We start from the raw sequence: 19,790 nt of genomic DNA, 5'->3' as shown, positions 1-19,790 counted from the left end.
CGTTGAACCTTATTCTCGTAAGCTTGAGTCTGACCCGACTTCACACAGCGCGGTATAAGAACCATGAAGGCGTCGAGAAGTCCAGATGGTCACGACCACATTGTACATGTTATTGCGGCACTGTGCCACAAACGACACATAGATATTCCCCGAAGTGAGCTCAGCTCGTCCAGACCAGCACGAAATGGCCGATCGAGTTTCATCCAGTATACTAGCTGAGCTGGAAGCCCAGGCACTAAGTGATCCTCAGCTTCCACGAGCGAACCCTACAGTCGCAACATGGCAACTACCACCTCACCCGACGCTGTCAGAGATCCAGTCTGAAAGCTTACTCAAGACCACCGACTATGCCATCATTGGATCCGGGGTCACGGGGTGCAGTGTAGCCAAGACGTTATTTGAGCAAGCACCGTCCTCGTCGCACCCATTCTCGGTGACGGTGTTGGAGGCTCGGACGCTGACGAGCGGTGCCACGGGTCGCAACGGTGGCGTCCTGACCTCGTTCGTGCCGGGCGACTACAAGCTCCTCAGTGAGCGTTTCGGCCACGAACAAGCCGTCAAGATTGCACGGTACGCCAACAGCACGCTGGAGAAGATGCATGCGTTGGGAAACTCCTCGGACGAGCTTCGACGCGTCAGTGAAGTAAGACGGCTCCAGGACGTTGTTTGCTTCGAAGACAAGGAATCTTTCGAACAAGCCCTGGAGTCGTACCGTCTGTACGAAGAGCATGTACCTGAAGAACGCGGCACGATTAGGAAATTGACTCCTCAAGAAGCCGAGAAGGTACGTGTACCAAACACACTGACTAACGCTATCAACAGCCTTGAGGAGGGCCGTCGTAAATTCTGTCTTCTTTTTTTTTGCTTTTCGTTCTCAGACCCAAAAACTGACCATCGTCGTTGTTGTTTCAAACCAGGAATACAACGTCCGAGCAGCAGCCGGGGCCGTCGTCGCTCCTAACGGCGCATTCTGGCCATACCGCCTCATCACCAACATCTGGGCCCAACTACATTCCGAATACCACTCCCGGCTGTCCATCGAGACCAAGACACCCGTGACAGAAATCACATACGACGCCAACACCAACAAGACACACCCGTATATTCTCCACACACCCCGAGGCGAGCTCCGCGCGGCGAAAGTCATCCACGCCACCAACGGTTACACAGGCCACCTCGTTCCGGAACTCAGGGGCAAGATCTTCCCCGTCCGCGGGACCATGTCGACGCAGAAGTCTACCCCGGAGTTTGGACGCCACGGCCATGCTCTGTCCTGGAGCATCGTCAACAGCGGCAGCTACGACAGCGTGTCTCGCACGATGGAGCTCGGGCTGTACTACGGCTGCCAGAACCCTCACACGGGCGACATCTTTGTGGGCGGCGAAAGGGCCAAGGTCGACGAAATGCTCGTCGGCGACGACACGCAGGTTGGCGATTCGTGCGCCGAAAACATCTCCAACGTCCTCCCGCGCCTCTTCACGAAGGGGTGGGAAGGAGAAGGGACCAAGTCCTACGTCATCAGGACTTGGTCGGGCATCATGGGGTTCACGGCCGACCGCCTGCCGCTGGTCGGGTCGCTGCCCGTGGGCGTCACCAAGCGAGGGGTGGAAGGAGGAGAGTGGATCGCCGCGGGGTTCAACGGGTACGGAATGCCCCTGTGTTGGTCTTCGGGCGAGGCGGTAGCGAAGATGCTGCTGGGGATCAACGTGAGTGGCTTTCTGCCCGAGACCTTCTTGGCTTCTAGAGAGAGGTTGGTGGACGACGTTGAGAAGCGCATGGCGGTTGTGCCTGCTCTGCAGTTGTTGGTCGGCGGACATCCATGATCGGCGGCGCCTGAGGAGGATCCCGGGTGAGACTTGTTTGGTGCTCTTCCTCGATCACGGACGGGACAGGTTCACGGCGCCCAGCTGGCTGCCGTGGGCTGTGGGCGCGTGTGACGGGGACAGACACGCGGTGTAGCGTGTAGGTATGTCGTACGTGACTGATACTACCTTGAGCTAAGGCAGCTTGTGTTGAGGTACCTCAAGCTGTATAGAAAAAACGTCATGCCTTTTTGTACTCCTTTCTGTAGTCTACAGCAATTGTGTCAAGCGGGCACCAGCTGGCCACCTAATAAGTACTGATCCCATTTTTCAGACGACTCTGCGCCAAATCATCAGGTACCAACACAAAGAACATAGAGGGGTAATCGGGGATACGAAAAGTCTGATGCCGTAGACAGTACGAGTACACACAAGTACAGTAACTACCACTGCTACTGTAGGAAACGCCAGCCGTAGTCCACGATGGTGTGGAACCCTGTTCGCCATCAGACCTGGAACAAGAGACACGAGACGTGAATTTACGAAACTTGAACTGGTTGAAGTAGGGGAGTGAACCCTGCACCGCCGTACTCTGCCCAGGTGTATCATGGCACATGGTCGTTCGCCATCGACACCGCCATTGCCATCATCCTGGGGGTTTGCTCTTTTCGTTGTTTCTGGCCACCCCTTGAAAGGCGCTTCCTGTTATGATTCTCTGTTATGTATACACTGTAGAAATAGGTCGTTTGTGTTCGTTTGCCTTGACCTGGACCCAACAATTTCCTTTTCTGTGCTTTTCCTTTCCTGATTTTCCTCGCCTTCTTTTACATCCCATCCCAAACAAGAACGACAAAATGCCATCTGTCACAAGGCCGATGGTGACGCTGTATTCTAGTATGCCGGCACCCAAAACCCTGGTACTCCCAACAACCATATTCTAAGATCTTGGACACGTCCCTCTCGCAAAGGGTCAGCTGATGACTCCCTCCCTCTCCCTGTTGGGGCTTACCACGACAAAAGGCAACGCCCCCAATCACCACCCATTATGTCTATCGTTCTTGGAGTCGCCATTGTCTACCAACTCAATCACATCTGAGTCGCCGCTGCGAGCATAAGCGGTCGTCGCAGTGCGAGTGCCTGATTTGGACATTTCTCCACTGCGCAGCTGCGAAGGTTTGGAAATGCGGTATGTTCTCGATTCCGAATCCGGGTCGGAGGTGCTGCCGAAGCAATTCGGGAAGACTTTTCGCAACAGCGCTCGGACGGCAGGCAGGCATGTACAGATGATGCTGACGAAGGCTTCGAGGACGCTCCAGTACGCGGTGGGGACATTGTCGTCTGTATTAACCAAGTCAACGTGTTAGATCCGGAAGGAAAGGCTGCGCCACCAGAAACCAGATAGAACAAAGGGTGGAAGGAGGGTGGAAAGGCAGAGGGGGATGGGAAATGTGAGTCGGGAAGAAAAAAACATAGTGTCTTACATGTGGGATTGGTAGAATTGGCAAATCGAACAAGAGAAGTGAGTCGGACAACGCTGACAATGGTGATACTGTTTGTTCAAACGTCAGTGACACCTTGAAAAGGGGGCCCGATTCACCTCATCATCATATGATGAGGCGACACATTATGCTTGGGTCCCACTTACAAAAATCCAATACTAAACATCAAAATCAGATGGATTTTCTTCCTGCGTCCCAGGCTGAGCTGGAGAAGTTGCGGAATGGGAAGCAGGATGATCCAGATGTCGAAAATAATATTGATAATTGCGTGCGCCCAAGCAAATGCGTTGAGGTTCATGCACTTTCCTTTCGTTTCCCCGGTCCAGCCCGTCCAGGTGTAAGAAATGGGAATGCAGTGGAGGGTGATCCCGAGGGCGAAGGTGGGAATGTAGAGAGCGCAGACCACCATGCTACCGATGACGAATCTTTGGAATACCGGCGATGAGAAGACTCTGTAGTACAACAGAAGCAATGCCATCTTTGTGAATCCAATCACACACATGTAGAAGATTTCGGTCAACCAGGTAAACTTCAAGCACCGTGGATGTCAACATGATGCACAGAGACCAATATCCAAAGCGACCGACTTACCTGAACGATACGAGTGATTTTATCAGGTGGAATTGTCCAGATGTCTTTTCCGAAACCATCACTACTCATGAAGAACTCGAGGATTGCCATAGGAAGCGCGAGTATCTATCTTTCCATTAGCCATATTCCGTATACCACATCTAGACAAGATCCCGGAATCTCGCTGTCAAGAACGTACCAGTGATAGGACAACGCAGAGATCTGCCCATTGAAGTTTCTCCCAGTGGGGAAATCGATCTGCCAGACGCAGTATGACACATATGATCGCAATTATCCCACTGACCGCAGTCAAGATAGGAGTGATGGCGGTGTTGTCTCGAATAGGTTCGTGGCACAGAGTCATCGTGGCATTTTTGGCGGCTACAGATGAATGTGAGCGGACAAAAGTTAGTCCTGTGGATCAATCAAGCAGACTGATCCCAGTTTTGCTTACCTAGAGCCTCTTTCACTGTGCAACTGGCCAGTGTGCATCCTTGTACGTTGCCCATCAAGACTGTATCTGCACAGATGCAAGCAGAGTCTGTCGGTCCACAAGTAGAGTTGGCCAAAAATTGTGTGAGGCAGTCAGCCTGTGAGGTGTTTGTGTCAGCGAGAGTGTTGTGCGCAGAATACAGGACCCAAACTTACGGCACATGTTGGCATCGACTGCGACAAGCCCAGAGCAACAAGGCTCAACAGGAAGAGAATCAGCCCGCTGGTCCTCATGTCGTCAACTGTCGAGGGTGCTTGTTGAGAGAAAGGTCCAATCTGGCGCAAGAAATGATCACCACTTCATACCTGAAGGGAAAAAAAACCAACCATCCGAGGAGAGATACCCAGGTATATCATCTCACGCCTCGTTCACTGAGATGGCAAAGGGAAACTTTGACCGGAATTTCTAGCTCCACAGGCTTTCCTCGAAGTGATCAAGAGGTTCATTAATCTAGGGACAGCACAGTACCGAGATCTGCAACTCTAAGCCCGGATACGAAGCATCTCTAGAATCTCCGCCTTCCAAGACAGAGACAAACCAACCGTAGATGATGGGGGCAAATGGGTTTCGCTCGGCCTTGCCCACATGCAAATAGACAAAAAGAAGGCTGGATCCTGCGCCAGAACTTAGAAGTCCTCCCACCTTGCAGTACGCCATCCGTTGAGAGTACAGATACCAGGGATACATGGTTGAATTTTTCGGACGGTTGGACCCAAAGGGTGGGTACAAACCGTTGCGACAAGGGTCATGTTTGGTTTCGGGGTGACTAATTCGAAGCCTGGCACGCCACCACGTCGACAAAGGCAACTTCCAATTCTATGCAAGGTGGCTTTTGATGCTCAACAGTAGGGGCGACTTAGAAACGCAGATATGAAAGAGTCGTAGACCGTAGTCATCCGGCCACAGTGCTGGCCTCGTTTCGGGGTGCCATATGGTATAACAAAAGGTCTCGATGTGGGAAGAACAATGAACATCCAACGGGTTAGCGGATGCACGTACCCGTCCCGATCACGAAAGGTTGGAGCTAAGGCACCGCGGCGTCTCGGAATGTCGTGACCAGTAGAGGCCATTCTGTTGACAGTAGGGATTTGCAGCCGTGAATCAACGGCTCCGAAATCTCGATTGACTTGGTCCAGCATGCGAGTAACACCCATACACCACTGCTTCTGGACCAATGCTGAGGTGTCACAGTGACTGGGTAGCGGTGGGGTAAGCCGGGGTGTTGGCAGCAAGTGGATATAAAAAGCCACTGTGCGAGGACGAGTACCCTGACTCGTACGAGGACAAAGTTCCAAGAAAAAAGCGGCCCCAGAAAGAGCTAACTAATGCTGTTGACGAGAAGCGGCCCTGGCCCACAAGGAACGGCTCTGGGCGATCCCAAATTTGGTCCACCATACGAAGCAGCCATAGCAGGGACTTGTAACTCACGCTGTTAGAGTAGCACCAAAAGTCGAAGCTCCTAATTTCAAGCATTTCTGTTCAAATCTGGCTGGGCCAGGGGAATGTGGTGTAAGTGATGGTTTTTCTATGGGTCATGGAGTCTGAAATCCCAGAGTATTCGTGGTGAAAGTGTGGTGGTTGCTTGGCCTCGTTGATCACCATCGTGCTCTTCTGGGGCGTAGTCTAGTTCTAACCAGCTTCAGGCTAGCAGGGGTTCACTGCCGAGGGGCTAAGGGCTTCTCTCTACGCTCCAATGAGGCGAGACCGAATTTTGTGGCCGAGTCAGTCATTCTAGCGGAACCGTAGGTGGGAGTGTCAGTGGGCAAAGTGGGCGGAAATCCCTTCAAGATTGCCAGGACCATGTCCATTCGGATTCCTCATGGTTGGACTCTTCTGGTGGGGTGGTGCTAGAGTCCTAGGCTTGCGGCAAAGAATACAGTAGAGGGAACTTTCAGTGTGCTCGAGCATTCGTCGAGCAGCTGGTGCCACCAACAACCAGGAGCTATCAGCCCACAATGTTCTTGCTGGTACATGATGGAGGCGATAGCTTTTGATAAGAGGGCCCTTTTGACCGAGGGCTCTGTTTCTCTTTCTTTTCCTGCGAAGTCGGGTTTTTGAACAATTTGTTGTACAGTAACATACCTGATTTGCTATAGACCAAAATGTCGTCGGTACAAGCATCGATCCGATACATCTTTTCCGTCCAAGGGATTGCCTTGTCAGTCGTAGCTTTTGTGGGCTACTGGATATGCTGGATCGTCTATGCCCGACATTTCCATCCGCTGCGCAATGTCCCAGGGCCATGGCTTGCATCAGTCAGTAGACTTTGGTACATGCGGCAGGTAGCTCGGGGGGATATGGAGTACACCCAGAGACGCCTGCATGCACAACACGGCCCTCTTCTCCGAATAGCTCCCGACGAGGTTGCCTGCGCCTCGCCTGACGAGATCAAGAAAATCTACCGAAACTCAAGCGCGCTCAACAAGACCGACTTCTATACAGTCTGGAACAGTCAAAACTTCAGTAAACATCGGGACATGTTTACCGGGCTCAACGACAAAGAACATGGCGAGAGAAGGCGTATCTTCAACCATGTGTACTCGCTTTCGAACGTGCTCAAGTCCGAAGAATACATCGACAAGTGCTCAGAGATGTTCATCGAACGTATAGCGAAGGAGGAAGGCAGCACCAAGCCATTTGACTTGGGCAAATGGCTGCAGATGTGGGAATCCACTGCCTGGCCCCTGTGAAAGAAGGTAACTGACAAGCGATAGGTATGCCTTTGACGTAATTGGAGAATTGTACTTCGGCAACGCATTTGGCTTTCTTGCGACTGGAAGAGATCATGGCGACTGGATTGGATCTCTAGATTTGCTGCTGCCATTCCTGTGCGTCACAGCCGTTGCTCCTTCGTACATTCGACCTCTTATCCTCGCATCCGCACTTGTTGTCCCAGGCTCGTTGAAAGCACTCAAGGCCATCGAGAACATTGGTGTCTCTGCCAGAAGATGTGTCGCGGAGCGATTTGATAAGAGCTCCCAGAACGAAGAAAACCGCCGGACCGACATTCTTGAGCAACTGTACGAAATTCACCAAGACAAAGGGGAAAAGGTGGACTTCCAACTGGGAGATATCCAACAGGAGGCTTATGTTGCATTGTTAGTGTGATGCCGCCTGATATCTTGATACACTGACAAGTCCTGTAGGTTCGCTGGCTCGGATACGACAGCGATCGGCTTCCGATCTGTTCTGTACCATCTCATGAAGACACCGGAAGCTTACAAGCAGCTCCTGCAAGAGATTGACGAGGCGGCTGAGAGAGGTGAATTGAGTTCGCCCGTCAAGTACGCGGAAGCCATCAAACTTCCCTATCTCTGCGCTTGCATCAAGGAGGCGCTCCGCATGCATCCTGGAGTCGCCTTGACCATGGGTCGCGTCGTCCCACCCGAGGGCCTGGAGCTCTGTGGGACATACATACCTGCAGGATACCGCGTTGGCATGAATGGAGCCGTTGTTCACTTTGACAAGAGCGTGTTTGGGGACGACGCCGATCAGTTTCGTCCTGGCAGATGGCTGGAAGGTGACACTTCGGTGATGGACAAGTGCATGCTGCACTTTGGTGCTGGCACTCGCACTTGCATCGGCAAGAACATCTCCATCGCCGAGATCCACAAGCTCACTCCATACTTGCTAAGGAACTTCCATGTGGACTTGTGGGAGCCTGAAAAGGAATGGACGACCAGAAACTCGTGGTTCAACAAGCAAGAGGGTCTCGAGGTGCGTGTGACAGCCCGGGGAAGTAAGTAGTACCACGAGAGTAGCCCATGTCAGATCTGGTGAGACATGTCAAAGTATCCAGATGCTGCATGGAAAGAACAGGGACTGTCAAGGTCGGGGCGCAAGATTGGTCGAACCGTCAAGACGAGCCTCAAGCAAACCATCTCGCGTGTACGGAGGCACTGGGGCACATGTGTCGTCGTGTTGCAGTAGTGAGAAGTCGACAAGGCGAATGTGTTTCTTCGGAAGACCAGGGTCGTTTACGGATGCGTGGTATGTAGGCGACTTGGGTCTCTGCACTCCTCCGTACTTCCGCGTTAAATCACGTGCCAGGAAACATCACGTGGACGCCATCCTCTTCCTCTGAAGGCTTCTCCAGGAGTACCAGTACGAGTTCCTCTCTCGCTTCAGTGACAGTAAGTCTGAGGTCAGTCCTCGTACTACTAGTAACTACTAGGTAGGGACCTAATTTAAAAACGAATCCTGCACTGATCCAATGTTGGGCTCTCGAAAATTGCCAATGCAAAGTGTATCAAGATGAGGTCCAGTAGTCCTCATGCTGCACAACCGTCGTATCTGCTGTCCGAGGTTATCTCAAGCAAGCAAGATGCCCGTCTCACTTTGCTGATATCCTCCAAGGATGCTGCAACTCATCGCGGGTTGCTACTACCATACACGGATAATGACACAGAAGGCGTTTTGGACATTTGATCTCCTGCTCAACCGAAGAACGTGGATGATCATCCCCCAGCCAGCTCCTGACTGTGGTATCAGTTCGAAGTCAGTCTCCTGAGCACCAACTGCTGGTTTCAGTGTCGTTGCGCTTCAACCTTGGATTCGACCAATGCCAGGGTGCATCGCGTAGTGATCATTCGCGTTCATAGGCCATACATGCCATCCTCATCAAAAATGTACAGTCCGGATGCATACCTCTAGTAGTATATAGCGCGCCACTTTCTGCCTCGTTGCTCCGCTGCTGATGATGGTGCTGGTGCTGGTGCTGGTGCTGGTGAGGACGAGGGTGTTGTCATGGGTTCACGTCAGATGCGACTTCACTTCAGTCCCCATTTTCAATCTTCACATCGGCATCGGCATTGGTATTAGTTTCGCCCTTGACCTCCGTCTTGACCTTCGTCTTGACCTCCGTCTTGACCTCCCCCTCCTGCTGCTGCCCAGCAAGTATTTTGATTGTCTTTTCTGAGCCCGGCATCTCTCCAGCTCCGGGCATGACGCTACTCACATTCCCATCCTCGTCGACGAATTCAAACCGGTACCGCGACAGGTAATGTGGGATCGCGCTCAATTGCGGCCCATACCGTGCGGTGTTATCGTACAGCTCAAACAGAGGGACGGCCAGTAGCTTCATATTCTTCGGCACACTGAGCACTTTGCTGGGTGGCAAGTGTATGAAATACAACTTCTTGAGCTCTTTCGGTCTCGAGACGTGAGCGGGGAGAAATGGATAGAGAAAAGTTTCGTGATTGGGGCGCCACCTGGTACAAACACACACAGATCCAGGTTAGCATCAGTAGCCCTCCATTCAGCGTATATGCCTTGGTCCCGCGGCCGGGCAAGGCATCTCATAAAGGGGCGCGGTACCATTGTGCCAGACAGTCGCCAATCTCCCATTCTGTGTCTCCTTCTTTCGGGTTCGTCGGAGCCAGGCGTTCGTTCAGTCGCATCTTGAAGCCTTCGATTTCGTCTGCATCGTGAGGAAGATAGTCTCCCGGTCTGTAAAGTCCAAAGGCTTTGCATCAGCTCGAGTCCCATTGGTCATTCGATGTGTTCGCAACTAACAGCTTAAAGAAGGCATTTGCAATCTGCAGCATCAGTACGTGCGGATGGTTGTGCTCATGGCAAACCAGTATGCCTTCGCAAGTACGTCTCATGCCATATTTGTCGTAATGCTCTTCCAGTCTCTTCAGCCTCGCTACCACCGATGGGTCTTCTTCTGGCTGTGTTTCCTTGGTGCCGAAGGTGTAGTTTGATAAAGGGTAAAGCCGGATCGTCTCAGGCTGGTTGGCAGTGAATGGAGGGGGTAAAATAGGACTGTAGTACTCGTCAACGGTGAGACAACCTTGAGAGGACGAGGGGCGCATACGGATACGCCGACTTGAGTGTTGTGGTGGTAAGAGTCGACATTTTAGTCGGGATTTGCCTCGTGCACCAAGATTGATGGCAAGTTGACGATCGCGGGCTGAAGGCAATGACCGTAAGTGTTCGACACGGTCCAATGATGTATCCTCACACTGCCAGCCTGAAGCTCAGCTTGAGGGACATACGGGGAGTGGAATTGCCCAAAGGTGCCCAAAGGTGCCCAAAGGTTAGAGAATTCTGGGGAACGACAACAAAGCCGGCGTCGGCCTTAACGGAGATAATTGGACGCATCGCGCCAACCCCCAGATGCCCCTTGTACCTAACGATACTCCGTAGATCTAAACTTGAGTTGCTCTGCCCTCAGGCCACTTGAACACAAAGCTTGCCAAACTATATGCAGTGGTAGGTGGTATCTTTATAGCTCTACTTCTACATATGGTTAGATGATGGATTGACAACGACGCCATCACGATGCTCTTTCAAGCAATTACAACTTCGACTCTAGATCCTCGAACTGAGCGATATCCACCACAGCCAGGGGAGCCTTGCTGACTTGCAGACCAGCTTTCCACTTGAAAGCATCTTCTATGATAACAGGGGTGGGGACTTTTGAAGCGATTTCAGTCGGATTTGGAGGTGGTGTCACAGGCTTGATAGTGGAAGCCAGCAGAATTTGAGGAATCGCCTCCTTGACTTTTTCAACGATTTCGGCCTTCTTTGATGCAGCGAGGGATGTGCCAATGTATTCGTCGATGGCATTCGCAGTGGCCGCGTCATCGATAGGATCGACCTTTTCGAAATGCGATTTAAGCTTGTGCTCATCCAGATCCACACCAAGGGATCCGAGAACTTGTCCGACGAGTCCTACGAACTGGTCCTTCTTCTCCGATGTTGGCACTTCAGCAACGGGAGTTGATTTTTGTGCTTCGAGGTGGATAGATAGCTTGGCTCGGGTAGGTGACTCTGGGTCTATATAATGGGCATAGAACTGGGCGATGTCGTCCTTGGTGAGCTGTCTGATGGCCGCGACGTCAATTTCGACTTGGTGGAAGTTTAGAAACTCGCCGCTGATGTGGACCCAGAGACGGTTTGTCTCCATAGTCAAGTTCTTGAGTTTCTCCAGTCTCTTGCTGATAAGGCTTCGCTTGTGGCCCTCGAATTCTTCCTCTGACATGTCTTGCAGATCTTGCTTGAACTTCAGCAGGAAGGCATTTATCCGTGTTTCGAGATATTCCGGATCCCGAGCGCTTTGAATAAGCACTCGATAGCCCATTGTCACCGCAGCTGGGCGTAGACCGCTCCAGACAACGTACCCTAGTTGCTCTTTGGTTCGGAGTTGATTGAAGGCTGGCTCATCTGTCATCTGCGCGAACAATTGTAGCCTCGCACGAAGTCTGATGTCCATGACGTGGCCTACGTCGAGAAAATACTCGATGGCGTTATTCACATTTGCCGGATCTCCTAGGGTCTGCTTGTAAATGAAATTGCTTCCTTCCGGAATGACAATGTTACGCCTTAGATGCCACTGCGAGACTGGGAAAGCGCGGGGCTTCAAGGTCGATTCGACAAGGTTTGCAATCTTCTTAGCATCCTCCTTGTACAGGTTGCCATGCGCGAGAATCTCAACGTGAGTTTGTTGTAGAAGCTTTGGTCCAAAGTTCTTGATGTCTTCAAAGGTGATGTGCGGTAGTTCGGCAGCATATGCATCGGTCATGAACCCACGTTCGGTCAATAGCCATCTTGTATATTCACCCACTTGGCCGTACGGCGGCTGAAGGTACCAGTTTTTGAATATTCGTGACATGCGCTCTTTGATGATATCGAAACGATCTTGTTTGAGCTCAATGTCGCGGAGAGTAACCAAGATCTTTTCCAGAAGGACGGCCATCTTGTCGTTATACCCATGTACGCCAATGTCCAGACCAAGCGGAAAGGCGGAGATTGAATATCCAAGACCGGAGATTTCGGCATCGTACGCATAAGTTTGCAGAGCATCTCTGACCAACATTTCAAAGATCATCGTCTTGGTATAGTTGACCGGATTACTGCCTGTGAGTGCATTTCGTAGTCTGATGTTGACGTTGGCCTTGGGAACCCAGAACACATCGTCCTTCTTCCACCAGAGGCGAACCAGCTCATCGTTGCGTAGCAGTTTTGGTGCCTTCGCTGGCTCCTTGACATCCAATTTCTCAACGTCCAGCTTGGTGGGGATAAATTCATTCTTGTGTGGCAGATGAAGCTCCTTGGGCGTTTCAGTTTGTGGGAATGAGAGGGCCTTTCGGACCTCTGATAGGACGTCGGTAGGTATCTTTTCGACCTTGTAATCCGTCCCGTACCATTTCTCCTTTTGATCCCATGAGCCCGGATACTCTTGGGATACCAGCATGAGGCGGAAGTTGTCTTCCCGCAAGTACTGCATGGCCTGTACGATACCTTCGGCATCGAACCTGCGCAGTCTGCTTGTACCACTCAGTAACCAGTTGCGGGGCAACGGCTTCTGCATCAAGCTGCTTGTGCCACTGGTGAAGCGGCTAGGCGGTGTTTTCTGTCGGAATCTGAACTCAACTTCAGCCATGTTCTTCGTTTCTTCATACATCCACTCAACAGGTGGGTTCGCCTTCATCATGCCAATGTATTGGAATATGGTTGTCACAATTTCATGGTATTTCTTCAACCCCTCCAACGTCAGTTCAATGTCCAGCTCAAGGAACGCAGACCCGGGGCAGATGGGATGGTATCCCGCAGATAGAGATGACACCAGCCCTCTATTCTTCAGATAAGCGAACACACTCCCCGGTCCCTCGTGGCCCAGGAGATGGCAGATATACTTGGCTGGTTGGGTCTCGTACATCGATTCTTCATCCTGATAAGGGAAGCTGATTTCAAGAGATCGACGTTCCATCACTGGCTTTGCGAGGACCTCAGTGGATAGCTGGTCCTTTTCTAGAATCTCAATCCCGTCCCACCTATTCTCTGGCAGATCTTTGTTTTGAACTTTGGAGAAGAATTCAACCACCCAGCCCTCCAGCTCGTCCAAGGACTCGCGCCCCAGCACTACCAGCTTCATACGGTTTGCAGAATAGTGTCTCTCATAAAATCGAATGAACTCATCCCGAATCTTGACTCCTCTCTTTTCCGGCTCATCCTTTAGCGTTTGCAAATTGCCTGTGGAGAAATGATGGTAGGGGTGTTCGGGATTCGACAGCGATTTGGCCAGCTGCGACAGTCTCCAAACGTCGCTTTGGAGATTCTTCTTGTTTTCCGAATCCACTGCATTTAGTTCTCTATCCAAGGTATTCTCGAGGAAGAGAGGCTTCACGAAAAACTGTGCAAAACGGTCCAAGGCGCCATACAATGGCCCCTTTGCGTCCCCGTTCACAGCGCCCTCTTGTCCTTCATGTGATGCGGCACACTCGAAGAAGTAATTTGTTTGTGTGGCCGCCGTATACGCGTTGGAGTAGCCAGCATGGGAGGAAAGGTAGCTGCTATATTCGTTCTCTCCTGGATACTGCGATCTCCGTCAGCTGCGGTGAACCAGGCGCCGTGTTACAAGTGGCCAATCTACCTTTTCTGTGCCCATGAATAGCAAATGCTCTACAGCATGTGCCATTCCAGGCATGTCTGTTGAATCGGAGAAGTTCCCAACATGGACGTTGAGACTTGCGCTTGCCTTGTCTGCCTGCGCATCTTGAACGAGCAGTGCCTCCAGCTTGTTGGGAAGCTCGATGACACGGTACAGCCGGTCGTCAAGGTCTGGCTTCTCCAGAGAATCTGTTATGCGTTTGACAGAATCCATGACAGTGGCAAAGGGCCGAGAAGGGCAAATCTGCTTGGATGCAGGCGTTGACAGAAGCGGTCTTGCGGTCGGTCGAACAGAACGAGGCCACAATGGGCCTAAGGATCGAATGGAGAGGAGCGACGAGCACACCAACCGTGTGGCTAATCTCATGTAGGAGGTGTATGTGAAGGGAGTATGCGACGGCGCAATAGATTCCCAAGGCGAACAAAGGGCGATTAAATGTTTGCGGCTCGAGTCGACTACTCGAAGCAGACAATGAATTATTACCACCCGGTGCTTCTAGACAGGAATCTCTCCGCACATAACTAACAAAAGAAGGTACGTCGATCCCGCAGGCGTATGATGGTCCTCAATTTTGTGACCGGGGCCTTCTATCAATTGCGATTACTCGTACAACCGCAGCCTAGCTCTAGTAAAGAGCCCGCTTAGATGAGGTCAACACCAGCCACGAGCCCGCCCAGAGTAGGACTAGCTCAGCCTTGTGCCAGATGGCTCGCGGAGGTTGGTGCTGCCGGTGCTCAACCGGGTCTGGTGAAGACCGCCGTGAACGACCAGACATGGCACTGTCCTCGTCCCGTTCCTACATACAACGGCTCAAAGAGGCTTTCCCTTTTCAAGATGGAGATCGACATCTTCCAGAACCGTCTTGTTCTCCTTGGCTGCTGCAATCCTGGCTCTCTTCAGTCGCCGAGTCTCGACATCTACCCTCCACGTGAATTTCCAGGCGACAAGGTCTGCGAGAATACTGCCACCAATGAAGCCCATCGCGATACCGAATGATGTGGTGTACCGCGGCGCAAAACGAGAATTGAAGAGATGAGCGCCAACAGCACCTCCAATCTGACCATAGCTGTTTGCAAACGCAAGCGCAAATGCGGATCCGGTGGCTCCTGAGGTGGTCTGCACTCGCCATGGCCAAATCATTGTATACCTGTGTGTACAGTGAGTCAGGTATGTTTGCGGATAATGAGCGCGGCTGCCGAGGAACGGATCCGGAAGTCGAGATCCCACTCACCATGAAGTCGATATAGCTCCAGCCAAGATTGTTGCCGTATACACCCCTCCAGTGCTGGGAAAAGCGTAGAGCACGCCATATAGGGCCAACAGGACAATCGAGTAACTAAGTGGGATCAGTGGCTGTGGAATACGGCCGGTCGAGGAGACGAAGCCGAAAAAGAGTGAGAGTGCCGTAGACAAGACTGCCGACGGTATGTTGAGGAGTTGAGATTTTGCTATGCCACTGACAAGAACACGAGATATCAGCGTTTGTACATTCTTCACATCACCTGCGAGGGACTCACGTGAACCCTAGGTTCGCGACGACGGTGGGCTGGTAGAATCCAAGGCCAGTCGTTCCCACTGTGTAGAATCCCCAGACGAACAAGAACATCCAGATTCGCTTATCCTTGAGAGTCGTGATGAACTCATTCCAGTTGAAATTTTCCTCGATTGCTCGGGGTGCAGCTCTTGGTAGTCTCGCTTGCAAGAAAGCTTTCTCTTTATCCGACAACCATGGGGCTGTATTCGGAACTGACGGGCAGTCAGTGGTTTCTCTGCCCATCGTTCTAGGGGGGTGATCAAGAACTAACAATCCGGAAGCAAGAAATATACGACAATTCCTAACAGTACCGTGAACATTCCCTCTGTTAGGACGAGCCTAGCATCAAGCTGGATTAGTTTGGGCAATACTGCAGAAGAGTGATCTGGGTCTCTTGACTTACCACTTCCAGCCAGACAACCCCCTAGCATAAACACCGTTGAAGGCGAAGGCTAATATACCGCTAATGATGGTCGCAAAGTTACCCAGCAGAGTGACCAAGACGACACGGGGGGCGATCTCGTCCGGCCGATACCAATAGCACAGCTGCAAAATTGCAGCAGGCCACATCCCAGCTTCAGCTAGTCCAAGGAATGCTCGAACAGTATACAAGCCGGCGCCATTCTGAACTGCAGCATGACAGCAGAGAACAATACCCCAGGAGACCTGTGGCTTGTGAACAGTGGTACCATTGAGGACAAAACAGACGGCATACCATGATCCGAGCTTGAAAAACGGAGGGACGCATCTTTTTGAGGACCAGGTTTGAAGGCGCTTCTGCAAGAATGTATGGAATCTAGGCATTAGTTTCGCTGTGAGTCAGTTGCGAAAACTATACGGCACGAAGTTACAGACGACGAAGGAATGGCCTTCTGCTCGTCCATTGGGAGGAGAATACTGACATAATACGCTGTTACGACCCAATTGTATTCGTTCGCACTGATTCCCAGCTCAGTCATGATATTCTGCGGCGTTCCGCGGTCCATAATACGAGCGTTGGAGACCTTGGATCACCCTTAGTATCCTGCAACAACGAGAGAGAAGAAAGGCACTTCGACATACATTGGAAGTATCAACATTCTTGACCACATACATGATGGCCAACAGAGGAAGAAGACGCCAATCTACTCGCCGGAGCACTTTTGTCTCTTCATCGACCGTCAGTATTGCTCGAGCCCGCATGAGCTGAGGATCATATCCTATGATGTCGTTTTGCGAGCTGTCAGTATCTCGCAGTCCCTTCTCCCCGCCCCTGTCAACAACGTGCAGATGGTCGGAGTCGATTTCTGGTAGAGCGGTGGCTGACTGCACAATACCGTCTTCTGCTTTGTTGGTATTGGCAGAGGAGGTGAGCCCTTGGGTAGGGGTTGGATTTTTTGGATCCGTTTGATCGGGAGCCATGATGAAGGAATCGATGTATTGCTCTAGCCCAAGCGTACCACAGACTCTGACTTATTGATCGGGGTCATAGTCAGATTTATACCCTCGGGTGATGCCAGTGTTGCTCCATTGTCGCTAGCAACTACCGTGGTTCCTGGTGCAGTGTCTCAATAGCCGAACCGGAGTCAACATGCTCGGTTGTCGCAGGGAGACATCGAACGATCGACGCAGCAGGCGAAGGCCTTGATACGCACAGCTGTCGATATGGGGCTACGGGGAACCTCCCTTTCGCTATAGCGGGCAACGATGGTGCGATCACCATCATTAGATAGGAAATGATTTCCACGATTGAGCAGACTTAAGCAGACTTAGGCAAGCTAAGATGTCGTTATCGAAGACTCCGACGACGAGATCCTGGCTTGAAAGCTGGAGTAGCAGTTTGATAGCGTATAGGGCCTTCAGGACATGATAGCATATTCCTGTTAGTTCTGCAAAGTTCGGTCCCAATCGTATGATATTCGATAATTCAGTTTTTATTGGTCCAATGCACCTGTAGACTGTCTCCGAGGTTGTGATGTGTCAAGTGGTGTAAATAACCAAGCAAACATGATTTCTTGATTGCGACAAGTTAGCGTGGAATGACACCATGGCGACGGACATGTACGACACTATACTTCATGCCACAGATGAACCTTGAAATGAGAGTTAGCATAGTCTATGCCGGGGAATAACTCGATTGAACGAAACCGCCCAGCAACCAGCTACGCATAATGTCTGCCACCGCTGTTAAGCGAGGTCCTTCGCAGGTGTCTGGCGGCGACAACTCAAAAGTATCTCACGCTCAGACCCAAGCTGGACTCAGCACATCGTCACTGAAGAACGACCAGTCTTACTCGCCGCAGGTAGCAGAACAAAGCTTGGAAGACTCTCTCACCGTGCCCACTTCTTTTTCTGCCCCCCCACCTGAGGTTCACATCGGTGGTAACGAATGGGATCGCGACTAGCGACTCTCCCTTCTGGCCTACGCTGATGGCCCTATAAGGACTGGAAGAAGGATTGTTCGTGGAGGCTACCATTACGCGGATGATGTCGTTCACTCCGCCATAGTCCTGGCAGTTGTTTTCATATCTTTAGGAGGTGAAAGGGCGATAGTTTCGCAGTGGTTTGATAAAGAACGTGCCTCTGCGTCGACTTGAGAATGCGGACATGATCGTTTGCAGGGGAGTTTGAATCCATTGTTCTGCCAGGCCACCCCTTCGGGATGCGAATCAATATCCAATCCAGACTCCTTGCATCTCTTGCGCAGACGTCGCGTCCGGAAGATCCATATGCCATGTGATATGAACATGGACATCTCGATGATCGCACATAAGGCATAGAGAGTTCCGAATAAGGGATCAAAGGAATTTTGGGTTGCTAGAAACGGTCAACATGAGAAATGAATGACTCCATATATGTTGAAAGTGACAAAATATCATACCGAGCGACATCAATGAGAAGAATGCTCCGAACCAGTCGATTGCAAGAAACAAAAAGTCGATACCTATCACTCTTCCTCTCCGTTTGATCAGCTCAAACGGGATGGGAATGTACCCTGATATGAGTAGAACAAATGCAACTGCGCCGATCATGGTCGTCGGCCATTCAAGGTTCTTCTCGCGGTAGGCTCTGCGAAGCAGCCAGACAAGGAGACCTTGGAGGCCCCCGTCGAGCAGAAGGATAGCCGCACAGACTAAGAAGACATTCTTCGCTGTCCATTTCCTGCCGGTGTGTTAGTCCAACGCCTCTCATTATTCATCTACCTAGTAAATGAGAACGGTTCAGCTCACCGCGAATAATACAAACACTGACCCCAATTGACCAGGCAGAAGAGACAAAAGCATTGTGGCTGAATTTGAATCGGAATGTTGAAGTTCTGAGAAATCGCATAAGCCCCAAAAGGTACACCGCTGGCTGACCACAGAAACATCATGGCCGGTGGCACTCCTTCCGTCGACTGACTGCGGTAGCTTTTGTATATTTGCGGAAGAAGCTGGACGCACCAGCATATCGTGCCGATGGTCCCAAGCACATTCGCTGCAGTGGGGATGGACGTTTGGGGAGCCATAGTGTAAATCTTCCTGACAACAGATCTCAGGCGCTAGGACCGAAACTCAATGTCACCAAGAGATCGCCCACTTCATGCCAGACAAAATCTGCTTCCTGAGTTCAGTGGCTCGCTCGTCTGAGTTGCGATGCTGCTCCTGGACCCTTCACAGTCGGCTAGTTGGGCTACTCCAGAGTTCAAAGTCATGTAACTCTGCTAAGTAGTCCAGCCCACGCGGGCCGTGTCCGGGTGAGATGAATCTCCTCTCTCGTCACGGATCTGCCGAGGTGTCGTCACAGACCTTGTTCAGAATCCCCATCGCCGGACAAATGCAATGAGGTAAACGTACAGTGTCTGCATCCGCCAGGCATTCGCGGTGCACATACGCGGTAATAACAGGTGATGCATCCGAAAGTGAGAGTGAGCGAACGCCCGGGGACAGAGGAAGGACTAACGTTAGTGAGCAAGGAGTGAGCGATGCAGCCTTCTTACCGTCCATTGAGGTTGTCCTCTCAAGGCACGGCGTCATGGCGTACAACATGACTGCAATTATGGTCCCAAGGGCTGTGACGAGTATTCTAATGGGGTTCAGAGCTGTAATGAGCTTGTTGAAGAGACATACGGCAGCACACCGAAGCCATGTGATGAGGGGCTCGTGTAGCCAACGATTTATCTGCCAGCTTCGAGCGTCCAAGTCGGAATGTGTCAAGGCGCACATCGCAGAGACAACATGTGCTGTGGACAGCGTCAGGACTTTATTGTCAGAAAATTCCTGATGTGGTAGATTCACTCAAGAAACGGCGCTCACTGATGCCGCGGCGAAATTCCAAGCGAGCAACTTCCGACATCCTCCCAACCACCCAACAGCCATGCCATATCCATTGCCAGTGATGATCGATTTCCAGACATAGGACCCTATTGGAGCAAGCACCATCGAGGCAAGTTCTGCCATTGTCGAACCTGAATGTCAGGACATCTTCCAGACTAGCCCTCCAAGGCCGCTATGCGTCGTTGTTTGTTGAGTACCAT

At 51.5% G+C, this 19,790-nt stretch overlaps 7 protein-coding genes across 7 annotated transcripts; 2 read left to right on the top strand and 5 right to left on the bottom strand.

The window, feature by feature from the left end:
- Positions 1 to 184: 184 nt before the first annotated feature.
- PV08_09147 (uncharacterized protein) lies at positions 185 to 1,823 on the top strand (the record flags this gene model as incomplete). The annotated part of the gene is made up of 2 exons (XM_016383467.1): positions 185 to 784; positions 918 to 1,823. 2 exons carry the CDS (start codon positions 185 to 187, stop codon positions 1,821 to 1,823), a joined length of 1,506 nt encoding a protein of 501 aa, XP_016232090.1.
- Positions 1,824 to 2,835: 1,012 nt separating this feature from the next.
- Positions 2,836 to 4,597, bottom strand: PV08_09146 (uncharacterized protein; the record flags this gene model as incomplete). Its single annotated transcript, XM_016383466.1, has 7 exons — positions 2,836 to 3,140; positions 3,284 to 3,351; positions 3,448 to 3,830; positions 3,893 to 3,997; positions 4,071 to 4,252; positions 4,326 to 4,461; positions 4,520 to 4,597. 7 exons carry the CDS (start codon positions 4,595 to 4,597, stop codon positions 2,836 to 2,838), a joined length of 1,257 nt encoding a protein of 418 aa, XP_016232089.1.
- A 1,869-nt stretch (positions 4,598 to 6,466) lies between these two features.
- PV08_09145 (uncharacterized protein) lies at positions 6,467 to 8,111 on the top strand (the record flags this gene model as incomplete). Its single annotated transcript, XM_016383465.1, has 3 exons — positions 6,467 to 7,026; positions 7,079 to 7,462; positions 7,511 to 8,111. 3 exons carry the CDS (start codon positions 6,467 to 6,469, stop codon positions 8,109 to 8,111), a joined length of 1,545 nt encoding a protein of 514 aa, XP_016232088.1.
- Positions 8,112 to 9,138: 1,027 nt separating this feature from the next.
- Positions 9,139 to 10,223, bottom strand: PV08_09144 (uncharacterized protein; the record flags this gene model as incomplete). Its single annotated transcript, XM_016383464.1, has 4 exons — positions 9,139 to 9,574; positions 9,681 to 9,812; positions 9,879 to 10,130; positions 10,183 to 10,223. 4 exons carry the CDS (start codon positions 10,221 to 10,223, stop codon positions 9,139 to 9,141), a joined length of 861 nt encoding a protein of 286 aa, XP_016232087.1.
- Positions 10,224 to 10,665: 442 nt separating this feature from the next.
- PV08_09143 (uncharacterized protein) lies at positions 10,666 to 13,974 on the bottom strand (the record flags this gene model as incomplete). The annotated part of the gene is made up of 2 exons (XM_016383463.1): positions 10,666 to 13,686; positions 13,744 to 13,974. The coding sequence occupies 2 exons, from the start codon at positions 13,972 to 13,974 to the stop codon at positions 10,666 to 10,668; spliced, it is 3,252 nt and encodes a 1,083-aa protein (XP_016232086.1).
- A 597-nt stretch (positions 13,975 to 14,571) lies between these two features.
- PV08_09142 (uncharacterized protein) lies at positions 14,572 to 16,696 on the bottom strand (the record flags this gene model as incomplete). Its single annotated transcript, XM_016383462.1, has 8 exons — positions 14,572 to 14,908; positions 14,993 to 15,217; positions 15,279 to 15,507; positions 15,567 to 15,634; positions 15,699 to 15,961; positions 16,011 to 16,091; positions 16,198 to 16,299; positions 16,358 to 16,696. The coding sequence occupies 8 exons, from the start codon at positions 16,694 to 16,696 to the stop codon at positions 14,572 to 14,574; spliced, it is 1,644 nt and encodes a 547-aa protein (XP_016232085.1).
- Positions 16,697 to 17,768: 1,072 nt separating this feature from the next.
- PV08_09141 (uncharacterized protein) lies at positions 17,769 to 18,782 on the bottom strand (the record flags this gene model as incomplete). The annotated part of the gene is made up of 3 exons (XM_016383461.1): positions 17,769 to 18,091; positions 18,156 to 18,436; positions 18,505 to 18,782. 3 exons carry the CDS (start codon positions 18,780 to 18,782, stop codon positions 17,769 to 17,771), a joined length of 882 nt encoding a protein of 293 aa, XP_016232084.1.
- Between the last annotated feature and the right edge of the window lie 1,008 nt (positions 18,783 to 19,790).

Source organism: Exophiala spinifera (genome assembly GCF_000836115.1).
Source record: "Exophiala spinifera strain CBS 89968 unplaced genomic scaffold supercont1.7, whole genome shotgun sequence".
In the NCBI taxonomy this organism is placed as follows: domain Eukaryota; kingdom Fungi; phylum Ascomycota; class Eurotiomycetes; order Chaetothyriales; family Herpotrichiellaceae; genus Exophiala; species Exophiala spinifera.
This window is presented reverse-complemented; position numbering and strand designations above follow the sequence as displayed.